This window comes from Nyctereutes procyonoides, unplaced genomic scaffold (genome assembly GCF_905146905.1).
Source record: "Nyctereutes procyonoides isolate TBG_1078 unplaced genomic scaffold, NYPRO_anot_genome, whole genome shotgun sequence".
NCBI lineage: Eukaryota > Metazoa > Chordata > Mammalia > Carnivora > Canidae > Nyctereutes > Nyctereutes procyonoides.
In genome coordinates, this window is record NW_026575024.1 from 13746100 (window position 1) to 13758693 (window position 12594).

At 46.1% G+C, this 12594-nt stretch overlaps 1 protein-coding gene across 2 annotated transcripts in view; it reads right to left on the reverse strand.

Annotated features, from left to right (window-relative positions):
- Positions 1 to 12594, reverse strand: part of EYA2 (EYA transcriptional coactivator and phosphatase 2) — a 266542-nt gene that overhangs the window by 155194 nt on the left and 98754 nt on the right. For both annotated transcript variants that reach the window (XM_055306442.1, XM_055306433.1), the window contains 2 exons: positions 10900 to 11042; positions 3988 to 4104 (listed from right to left, as the gene is read on the reverse strand). In XM_055306442.1, coding sequence (XP_055162417.1) covers positions 3988 to 4104; positions 10900 to 11042 — 260 coding nt within the window. The remainder of the gene's footprint in view (positions 1 to 3987; positions 4105 to 10899; positions 11043 to 12594) is intronic.

The window sequence follows — 12594 nt, forward strand, 5'->3', positions numbered from 1 at the left end:
TTAGCCTGACTTCAGGGTTACTGCTTTTAACACCTATGTCAATAAAAAAAATAATAATAAATAAGAATAATAAAAAGAGCATCTAGTCTTTATGGACCTCCTCTGATGTGCCCAGGAATCATTCCATTTAGGCCTCCTGAGAGCCCCGTGAGGTCATCTCTCTTGCTGGGAGGCCAGTTCACAAATGAGGAAATGGGCACAGGGGCAAGTCAAGTGCCTCCTACAAGTTCATGGAGTATGTGGGACACAACCTGACTGCAGTCCAGGTGTGGGTTCTCCACCCCTCCGTGGTTCTGGCAAGTTCTTATAATACACTTTTGAAATGTTTTCTTCTTTTCTTTTTAATCTTTGGGGACATTTCTGCGAATAGCAGTGTTTGAGCAGGAGAAGTGAAAAGAAACAACAAAAAAATCAAACCCAGAAGAAATACATTTCAGTTATAAAAACCCTTGGGTGGAATTAAAAAAGGAAAATAAACAACAAGCAAAGGCTGAATGAGCTCTGTGAATGTTTCTCTTTTACGTTTATTGTACATTTGGTGGAGGGGCAGTGTTATCCAAGCAGATACAGATCTCAAAGCAGGGCCTTAAGGGGAAATGACCCCGTGGAAGTTTCTGGAAGTTTATGAGAGTAGGTAGAGGACATGGGGGAGGCATCCCTGCTTATCTAATGCTTGCACTGTGACCTTCCACAAGTCACTCTGGCGGTGCCTCAGTTTACTCATCTGTAAAATGACCTGTAAAATAATCCCTGCTTGGGTTCTTTTTGCTTCTATGAAATTATGATTTTAATTCCTGGAGAGGAAAAAAGACTCATCCCAGTTTCTAAACATGGACCAATTTCACTCTATTAGTGTTTTCAGGTCCCCTCTTCATTCCCTTCCTTGTTTGAAAAACCATCTTCCATTCTGAAACACACACGGAGTAGTTTGAGAGTTGATTTCTCCTCTGGAACAACTTGGAAAAAAAGTTAATAGGAAGCACATGGGCAGGGTGTGTGAGCGTTCTGTGTTTGTGTTTGAAAAAAAAAATACTTAGGGAAGAATATGTCAGGCTTGCAAAATGCCTGGGTTGTCTCAAGAGAAGTTTATGGCCATTAGCATCAGACTGAAGGTGGCTAATTGGGATAGAGTCCAGCTGTTGTCACAGCCCTTCTGGCCTCTCGGCCATGAGGACAATAAGGAAACCTGGATTATTCCCATGGTTGGGTGGGAATAGAGCAGTAGATGTTTTTTGATTTGTGAAGGGCTGGTGGGGATTGAGTGAGGAAGAGTGTGGGCCAGGTTCACCATGGAGAATAGTCTTCTAGGTGGTTCTGTGAGGAAGGAGGGCAGGATGGTGTAGGGGGTTGTGTGCCTGGGCTCTGGAGTACAACCGCCTGGCTTCAAATCCCACTGCCACAGCCATGTGACCCTAGGCATGTTACTCTGTCAATTTGTGCCTTGGCTTCTCTATCTGTAGGATGGGGATAATGATAGGACTTATGTCATAGGGCTATTGGGAGGATTAAAGGGAACAGTTTATGGTGTATACACAGCTTAGGATGCTATGCAGAGTCCTGAAGGAGTCCAGGAAATAGCACTTAGAGGAAACAGCACAGGTTCTGGAATTCTAGAAACCCACGTCTGAATCCCAGCTCTGAACATTTATTGGCTCTGTGATCTTGGGTGGTCACTTCCCCTCTCTGAGCCTCATTTCCATCATGTGTAAAACAGAGGTGATGGTGCCCTTCTCAGGGGGCTGCTGTGAGGACCAGAGAAGAAATAACGTACTCTCTACATACTGGTCTGGGTAGGGGTGGGGGTGGTTCCCACTTTGCTTTCAATCTCATTGCCTCCAGATTCATGATTCTCCTTTGGGAGAGCCTTCAGCTGCTCACGTGACTGGCTCCTCTTTGTCACTCAGGTCTCCCTAACCACGTGGGTGATATCAACCACCACTCCCCTCCTCACTGCCCATTGCATTGACCTGTCCAAATCTGTAATATTCTGTTTCTTTATTAATTGATTACTGTCTGCCTCTCTCCACGAGGGATTGTTGATGGCCTCAAAGGGTGCCAGGCATAGAACTTGTACTCAATAATACACAGCGGAAGAATGATGGATGGAGAGCCACTCCTACATAACTGAACGCACTTATTCTACAAGGGCGGGGGGGGGTGTCAGAATGGGGGAGGGTGGACTGTCTGTATGTTCAACCTCCACAGCCTTAGAAGTCCTGAGGCAGGAAGTCCCATCTCTATTCACAGAGCTAGTAAACACTGGCTTGAGAGTGATCCGAATGCAAGCTCACTTTCAGGGTCTTCACAAGTCTTTATAATCAGGATTGGTGCCATAATTCACTTCCCACTTGAAGATGGATCCCCGCAGCTTGTACCCTGCAGTGTGAGTCAGAAAGGCCACTGCGGGGAGCCAGAGGTAACAGGATAAGCAGAGAAGAGCATGCATGGGCTTTGGGTGAGACTGGCGGATGGGGTATCACCAGATCCCTAAGAGGCTCAATACAGTCAGTTTCTTGGCACATGGAGTAAAATCGAAACTCCTTGCTTTGATGTTGGGCAAATCAGTCATTCCCTCTATGCCTCAATTTCCCCCCTATAAGATACCAGCACCCACACTTCGCCATGAAGATTGTATAAGATGATCCACACAACACTGCGGCACGAGGGGAGTGTTCAGTCAATGTTAGCTGATGGTGTCGCCAACAAACTTTGATGCAGGCCTTTACGTGGAAGCCACTGCAAGAGCTGGGCATTAATGCTCATCAGTCCCTTTCTCTACACACACTCCTAAGATCATTTGCTCTCCCTTCACCATGTTTTTCCTTGAAAGGCTGCCATTCATATCCATCTTTATTCTTTCCTTAATTCTTTAATAAAAAATTTAAAAGCATCAAGTGGTAATACTTGCGAATAGTTCTTTTTTTGAAGGAAAATACAATCACTCCTTAGCCCAGCCTTGTCATTACTCCTTCATTATCACATTATTATACTTTTCAGATCCTTGATGGTCAGTTTATACCAGCTTTTGTGAAGGGAAAAAGTACCAGGAGGAGGATCCAACAGATTACTGCCACCAGCCCTCTATTCCATACATCAGCCCCAACACACTCCCAGGGGTAGAAGAACAGGAGGCCAAGATGGCCACAGAGTGGAGGTGGGCACAGAAGAATCCAGTAAGCCAGTTGCTTAGGGTATGTGGGGCAAGAGTAACTACATACTGGAGTTTTCTTCCCTGAGGCCATCCTACAATGATGCCGAGCGCTGAACCTCCTGCCTGGAATTATAGCTTCTTCACCTGTTTGCCCCAAACTCCCACCAGCTGGCATTTCTCTGGGTTTACGATGGACTTGCCTATTCCATCACACTTAAATCAAAGCCAGCTCCTACCCAGAGCCTCAGGACCCTGCATAATTTGGCTCTGTTCTCTAAGAGTCTCTCCTCCCACATCTCCGGCCCCAGCTCCAGCCTTGCTGGTCTCCATTCTGTGCCTCAAACATAGTCAAGACATTTCCCCACATACAGCTTTTGCACGGGGTATTCCCTCTGCCTGGAATACTATTCCTCCAGGTCTGCACAGGGCTGTCTCCACCTCACCGTTTGGGTCTCTGTCCAATGTCATCTCTTCAGAGTCCTCCCTGATGACTCCATTCGCAATTCCATATCCCACCATTCCTGACCCTTCAATGGCCCATCACTCTCTACCCCCAAACACCATGTTTATTTGCTTCATGGCACTCAACCTCTTCCAAAATTAGACGGTTTATTTGTTGCCTTGTTTATTATCAATCTCTCCCTCCTGCCATGTAATTGCCATGGGAGCAGATTTCATATCTATTCTGTTCTGTCTGCCGCTTTAGCTCCCTGAGATAGATTCTGACACATAGTAGGTGCTCAATGAATCTGGCAAGTAAATGGATGAATGACTGGACACCTAACTTAGGCAGTGCCTTAGAGGTGGACAGGAAGGTGCCGCAGCACCACACTGACCGTGCATCTGGTAGGTGTATGGGCTCTGTCCAGTGGGTGGGGTGCTGAAGCTGGAGCCGTAGCTGAGGAATCCACTCTGGCTGGGGGAATGGTTCAAGCTGTCTTCTGTCTTGATGCCTTGGGAAAAGAAAAAGAAGCACCAGGGACACATGATTAGGATGCTTCCTTGTCACCTGCAGAAGAGCTACTGAGTCAAGACAGCACATAATTTTATCAGCTTCTAAACCAGGAGCTACAAGCTGGTGGCTTGTCAGGAGAAGTTAGCCTACAGACATATTTTGCTTGGCCTGCATATTTTTAAGGAAAATCTGAAATGAGTGGCTTTTGTTTAAAAATCAGGAGATTTCACTAAAAAAAAATCTGGACTTATGGCTTCAGTTGAGCAACAAGATGGTCTAGCAACACCATGTCTGCATTCCCTTGTGATAACAGATTGTCCCATAGGTTCTCCAGGTCACCATAAATACTGTACTGTCTCTGAGACATTAATGTTGGTTTTCAGGTACTATTTTTTTCATTGCAGTTGTACTAGGGTGTTTTTTGTTTTGTTTTGTTTTTGTTTTTACATCCCAGGACACTGTCAAACGTAGGTAAGGGAAAGGCAGGTCAAGAGGGGCTCATACTTTGCACATGCAGTCAGCTTCATGCTTCCTGCTTGGCTCTGAAGGTAGTGACTTTACAATCCCCTACTCTCCAGAGTAGTGCTATATAGGTTAATGTCCAGTGGAATTTTGGGGGAAATGTATCAAACGAATGGTCCTTCCTCTGAAAAGAGGCGGCTGCCACCTAACACACTTTCCACTCTTACTGTGTGGGAAATCTGTTTCTCCAAAGACCACAGTTACAAATGTGGCCTCTCCTCCAGCCAAAGTCTGACATGCTTCCCCAGAGAACAGACTGGAGAAGGCCCCTACTGAGGGAGGGGCCTGACCCATCATCAGTAGCCCCCATATTGCATTTTTATTGAAAATGTAATAAACTCTGCTTATCTTACAGGTATAAAATAGTATCTTGATACCGTTTCTATTTATATCTCTCTGAAAAACATTTCTAGTTCTGGGGCCAGTTTTAGAACTGTGGTTCCTCCTTTTCACCCATTCGGTCTTGTGAATGAAGACAATGCTTCCAAACCTTGGAGGAGCAAAGGAAAAGAAGGAGGAGAGTCCCTGCTTTCTACCCCCCAGAAACTTATCTGGGAGAAAAGCCCACCCTTGCATTTTAGAGGCAGCATTGAAGCTGGTTCACTATTCTCTCTTGAGCGGCACAGGAAGATGTCAAAGGATTTTGTAAGATAGACATGGGAGGTCTATTATATGTTCAGAGTATTGAGTTTTTTCTCCTGGTTCTGGAATTTCCAATATCACGCACCATCAGATGCCAGAAGATTCACTTCCTATTTGGGCAGACTCCCATTTCTTTGTTAAGAAATTCAGATATACTCAGGGATATTGAAAAACATGATCACAATATTTTGCAGGCCCTCTTGTCAAGAGGTACAGTCTATTTTCACACCTCTAGAATCTCCACTGGCCTTGTGACTTGTTTTGACTTCTAGCAGTGGCTAAGTGATGAGGAGTTTTAGAGAATAGGTGTCAAGCAGCTTTAAAGCTTCTACATCTGCTCTCCTGGAAGCCAGAGACCAGCATGCTGTGAGTAAGGACAGGATTAGAGGTTACGTTGAGAGAGAGGCTTAGCCATGCCAGCTGACCTGCCAGCCAAATACAACTGCATGAGACCAGCAGAAAGCCCATCCAGTCAACCCATAGAAGCACCAGAAATAATATATCAGAGTATGGTTTTAAGTGATTAAGCTTTGGGTATATAGATAAATGAGTTTTGGTACAGTCAAATAATGGAATATTACACAGCAGGGAAAGTGAATGAACAGGGACAAATTTCACAGACAGGTTGGGTAGAAAAAGGAAGTAGATACTAGGGGCACCTGGGTGGCTCAATCAGTTGAGTGTCCAACTCTTGATTTTGGCTTGGGTCATGATCTCAGGGTCATGGGATCAAGCTCCATGTTGGGCTCTGCACTGGGCATGGAGCCTGCTTGGGATTCTCTCTCTCCTTCTGTCCCTCCTATCTGCTCCCCAACCCCGGACCCTGGGTGCTCTCTCTCTCTCTCAAAAATAAAAGAATGGATACTAAAGAAACAATGTATATAAAGTTATAAAACATGCAAAATAATACTCTACATAGGTTCATGGCCAAATGTGACCTGTTGCTTATTTTTTGTAAGTATAGTTTTATTGAACAGACACATCTTTTCATTTATGTACTATGGCTGCTTCTTCACTATGCTGGAACAGTTGAGTGGTTGTGACAGCGTGTATGGCCTCCACAGCTAAAAATATTTACTTTCAGGCTCTTCACAGAAAAAAATTGCTGACCCCCTATTCTACGTAAATAAATGCAGAGGAATGATAAACATCAAATTCAGGAGTGTGGCTATCTCTGAGTAGAAAGGAAGATAAGCTTTTGTTTTTTATTTCTTAAGCTGATGGTCTTAAGTTCATGGATTTTTATAGTATTATTCTTTATGCTTTTACATATGTCTTAAATAGTGCATAATAAACTGAGGTAAAACATATTCAATACCCCAACCCCAACCTCCTTCCCTCTAGTTTGCTCAAATGTGTTATTTCCTTGAAGCTGTTTCAACAAAAGTAAATAATGCCATTTGCCAAGCAGCAATGAGAAAAGTCTCCTAACAAGATTCAACAAGGTTTGTCCAGACAATGAGCAAACACTGCTTGCTCGGGCATAGGCACGTGTGGAGGAACATGGCTTTTCATCTTACCTGTCATTACTCAGTGACATGAACATTCTGGATGGGTGTGGTAGCCTGGCCCCTACTGCACTGATTGAGCACTTCCTTGAGCTGGCCCTGTGAGCTAAGCCCTTCATAGATCAAGGGTTGACAAATTATGGTCCATGGACCAAATCTGACTCTACGTGTGTCAATAAAGTTTTATTGGAACACAGACACATCCATTAGTGTACATATTGTCTGGCTGCTTTCACGCTACAGTGGTAGAGCTGAACAGCTGTGACAGAGACCGTCTGGACCACAAAGCCAGAAAGAACCATCAGGACCTTTGCAGAAAGTGGTAGCTGACCTCTGATATCAATAGTGTCATTTAATCTTCATAATACCCATGAGGGGGCCAGACTTGGTATTCCTGCTGCTGTACGAGTGAGGAAACTGAGGTGGCTCACCCAATGTGTTAGGATGAGCCAGTGGCAGAGGTGGCATGTGAGGCCAGGACATGTGCTCTTACCACCTGCCATGCTTTGAGAACAGGGTGACTTTTCTCTTTTACAGTGAAAAATAATACGGCTTCATTTTTCCTGGCTGTCAGCCAGGTGGGGTAACTTAGGTGTGATTATATCACGAGTCTTCCAGCACAGGAGGGACAGAAGGTTGGAAATGGTGCCCAAAGCTGTTGGCAGAGGTCTGTCATTGGTAATCCCCTTGCATTGATGGGATGCAGCCTCGGGCAGCAGGGTCCAGTGGTTAAGAGCTTGGACTCCAGGGCCAGGCTGCTGGGTGACCCTGGGAGAGTTATTTACCCTCTCTGGTAAGGACACAGTACAGAGGACTCAGGGTGACAGCGACTCCACAATGGTGACTATTACCGATGCCTGGGCTGCTGCCCACCCCCCACCGGGGACTTGTCACTCCTACCTCTAAAATTGCACCCTGCCCATCTGTCTCCCTCAGTCTCTGCACTGCCCTGCCCCAGGCCACCACCATCACCCCATGCACCCACTTCCTCAGGCTCCCACTGGCCGGCCTGTTTCCCTCTCCTTCTCTCTGATCCAAGCTTCTCACAGTGACCAGAGTGATCTTTAAAAAAAACCCAGATTGTAGCATATAAGCCCTTAGGAACTTGCCAGTGAGTTCCCATCTCACTTGGAATAAAATCCCCAATCCTTCCCAGGTCTCAAGGGCTCTGCCCACCTCTCCTACTCCAGCCCCCACTGTGCTTCGGCCACTGGGCATCTTGGACTCACTAAATTCCTCCCCATCTCAGGGATCTTCCCAAGGGTGGTCCCCTGCCTTGGATGCTATCTAATTCTTAGCCGAATCAGCTCCTCATCTAAAAGGCCTCCCTGATGCTGGATCCTAGAGGAAGTCTTCCTTCTTCCATCCTTTCTCGTGACTTACTTCTCTTCCTTGTATCATGCATCATAGTTTGAAACATGTAAAAATTTTTCAATCTTTAAACTTTTTTTCTCCCTGTAGGCTGGGATTGAAAACTCTAATGTCTTCTGGGGACAGGCAGTTAATTCAAAGGACTCATGTGGGCTGGGTGGGGACCATGATGAATTTAGGCTAATGGGGTCAGCCCTACTCAGAGCCACCTATTCCCGACACAAAAACTGCAGTCCCAGTGCTGCCCAATCATCTCTCCTTTTAAAGGCATCAGAAATATAAATTTTTTATGTTAGCATATTAAAATGGGCAATTAATTTTTAAAATGTCAAGTGTATTTTGTAGGTTAAGAGAGCTATCCACATTACCCATTGGCTTTCACTTTATTACCTCTGTTCCAGACTTGTAAGCTCTGCAGAGGGCCCATTCTGTTTTGACCTCTTTGTGCCTAGCACATGACCCAATGTCATGAAGGCATGAAGGGATGAATGAGTGAATAAATGAACACAGGAACAGAGGAGAGGTAGAGAAGGGGAAGAGGGAGGGAAAAATATACAAGATTGGGTCTCTGCACTCAAGCTACATCATGAGGTTGGGAAGAGGAGACAAGACATTAAATCAACAGTTGAGGAAACTGTGGCTTGAGGAGGTCAGAGGCAGCAGGGCCTGGACACGAAGTCTCCTGCCTTCCAATCCCACATTCTGTCCACTAGACATCTGGGGTTTCCACCTGCCCCCTCCACCTCTGGGGACCACCCCTTCCTTACATTCAGGTTGGTTTTCTTTCTTGGGTGAGCTTGACCTGATTCCTGGTTCCAAGGGTGGACGTGAGGCCCAATGTGGCCATCCAGAGCATTCTATCTTCTCTGCCCCAGTGTCTAGGTCAGCGATGGCCAGGGGAGTCCAGTAGGAGGAATCCCTGGGATAGGCCAGGAAGTCCTAGATAAGAGAAGCTCTCTTTTTGGGGGAGTTACAACTTGGAACTGCTAGCGCTGTCTTGGGCACCACAGTGGGAGAGCTTGTCTGAGACTGAAGCTTAACCTTCCAAACGGAAGCAGAGAGACTAATGCCTCATATTATCACTTGAGTACCTGAATTTAGCCCTGCCTGAAGCTAGAACCATAAGACTGTTCAGCTATGTTTGCTATAAACACCCTTATGTCCTTAAGCTAATTAGTACTAGGCTTTTGTCATTTGCTATCAAAAGAGCTTTTGGTTGATACATCAATTAAGATGGGAAGTACCAGCATGAATAAAAGCCATGGGCAGGGGCACCTGGGTGGCTCAGTGGTTGAGCATCTGCCTTTGGCTCAGGTCATGATCCTGGGGTCCTGGGATCAAGTCCCACATCAGGCTCCCTGAGCCTGCTTCCTCCTCTGCCTAGGTCTCTGCCTCTCTCTCTGTTCCTCTCATGAATAAATAAATAAAAATTTAAAAAAAAATAAAGAAAAGCCATAGGCAGTGTGATGGTTAATTTTATGTGTCACCCTCACTAAGCCACAAGGTACCCAGATATTTCATCAAATATTATTCTGGGTACATCTGTGTGAGAGTGTCTCTGAATGAGATTAGCATTTGAACCTGTAGACTGAATAAAGCAGACTGCCCTCCCTAATGTGAGTGGGCCTCACCTAATCAATTGAAGACCTGAATAGAACAAAAAGGCTGAGTAAGAGGGGTGCTTGGGCTGGGATATCGGTCTTTTCCTGCCTTCAGACTGGGAGCTGAAAGAAGGGCTTCTTGAGTCGTGGGCCTGCCTGCTTTTAGACCAGAATTTATACCACCAGCCCTCTTGTTCTCAGGCCTCTGGACTCAAATAGGAATGATACCATTGGCTTTCCTGGGTCTCCAGCTTCCTGACCACAGATCTTTTAACTTCTCAGCCTCCAGAATTGGATGAGCCAGTTCCTATGATACATCTCTCTCTCTCTCTCTCAATATAGATGCAGCGATATAGATAGCTCCAATCCATTGGTTCTGCTTTTCTGGAGAAGCCTGACCAATACAGACAGGGGCAGGTGAGCAGTGGGTGGTGGGCCAGGTTCATAGACTCTCTGGTTCTTAGTACGAAGGTTCTCACAGTCAAAGTCTATAGGTCTGTTTTTGTCTTCCCAACATCTATTAGTTCCCTTTAAGAGAACCATCTCTCCCTCAGATACACTCCACATACTGCAGCCTCCTGATTTCTCTCACTTTCATATCCTTGCCTAGACTGAAGCCTTGTCACATGACCCAATCTGGGCTAACGAGGGCCGCTAGGGATTCTGGTGGGGCGACTGGGAAAGATGCACTCTCCTTTTCCTGGGCATGCTGAGGTGAATGGAACTAACCCAGAGTGATAGGTACCATCTTTGCTGCTATATGGGAAGAACCTGTGTGGGACTAGTGCCAACTCAGAGGACAACATCCAAACCTGGAGTGGGACGTAGTACTCCTGACATCATTGGAGCACTTGGATCCAGCCATACCTGATGTTAGTTGTACCTCTAGATTTCTCAGTATGTGAGTCATTAAGTTTTCATTTTTCCTAAGCCAGCTTGGGTTAAATTTCTTACTCTTGCAATCAAAAGAGGCCCGCTATAGTCTGTCAAACTAAAGCCATACTCAAATGTATCTGTCATTTCTATTTCCAATTCAAAATTAGGCTGGCTGCATTTACCATTTTGCATTTAACTGAGGCAACAGGGCAGAAGAAAGACCATGATGTTGGGGGCCCCAGTGGGAAAGCCAGGGCTTGGTCTGGTACTCACTGTAAGAAGGGATTCCATAGGCTTGTGCTGGAGGAGGGTAGGTGGTGTAGGGGGCAGCCTGCTGGATCCCCGCGCTGTACTGTGTCTGGCCGTAGGCTGCCATGGCTGTGGCAGGCTGGCTGGGCAGGGCGCGTGGGCAAGGTCTGCATGGAAAAAGAGAAGATTAAATCTCCACACCCAGCCTGGCATCCCTTCCCCCTTATTTTCCTTGGGGTATTTGCTCTTTCCAGGGTAGAGACAACATCTGTGTTCATACAATCCCATTTCATTTCCCTCCTCCTGGACAGCTGGAAGATTTTATTTCTCATCTGCCTTGCAGTCAGATTCCATCATGTGATCGGATTCTGCTCCATAGAATGTATAAGCTACTCCCAGGTCTGGCCAATAAAACCATCCCCTGTGACCCTCCTGCCCTTTCTCTTTTGGCAGCAACTGTCAAGATGGAGACGGAAGAGCTACAGTGTGGGTATCTCCTAGGTCCTGCATCAGCCTGGAGAGGAGAGCTGCCCTGGGGAGTTTCATTCAATCCACACTGAACTTGAAGTGAGTAAAAAACAAGCCTTTGTTGTGTGAGGTCAGTGGTCTGTGCCATTGAAAGCAGCAGCCTCTCCATCCTACTCTACTTTATCTACCCCAACTTAGACACCCTCCCAATGACTGCAGCTTGGATAGGGCTGTCAATCAAGAGGCCCTGCTCTTAGCCAAGCTGTGGGCTCATGATGGAACATCACCCCCATCAGATTCCACTCTGGGAATTTAAATCTTGGCCTGCATAGTTCATTTCACCAGCTATACTCTGAAGAGCCTGTCTTTTCATTTTCTTCTATTGCCTGGATCCCAGAAGCTGTCCTTTTCTTGGTCTTTCTCAAGGTCTGATTATTCCACTTTCACTCACACTGGGAGCTACTTCTGATTTTCCAGGAAAATCCTTTTGGGCTGACATCAGCTGTAGCATGTATTCTGTTAACATGCAACCCAAGAACACAAACGGATTCTGTTCTCCATGCTGAATGACAGGTCCCATGAAGACCTAGGACTTAAAGGGCCACTTACTAAGACACCTGTAATACCACGAGTGCTTCCAATCACTGTGTTCTCACCACAGGCTTGAATGGTGTCCCACAGGCTAATACCTGCAGTGCATCTCATCGGATGATCACATCAACTCTCTGGGGCAGGGTTTCTTGTAATTCTCATGTTTGAGATGAGGACACTAAAGCTCAGAGACCTCAAGTCACAGCCAGAAAGTAGGGGATCTGGAATTTGAAGTCGGGACTGTGACTCCAGAGACCACACTTGTAACCAAGCTGCTTCTCACTTAGAGGACAGGGATGGATCCAGCCCTACAGGCAGCCATAATTAAAGTCAAGGTGGGTTGTTCCAGCGGGAAGGGGACAAGGTGGTGGCCCAGGAGCCACAGGTGGTCCATGGATTCATGGATATAATTTCTCTGGGCAGTGCAGTTATTGATTTTTAAATTCGAATTCATCACTATTATTTTCAAACTAGGAGGTTTCTCTTCCTCCCTCCCCACTCCCCCCACACATACACACCTACAAGGCAGAAGTGTTAGCAAGCCTAGGTTTGCACTCCTGTGCAACTTTAGCAACCGATCTGAGTAGTGGCCACTTCTCTATCAGACGCTATCTACAACAGCCCCTAGAGAGTCCCTCTCCTTTAGTGATAAAAACAGCT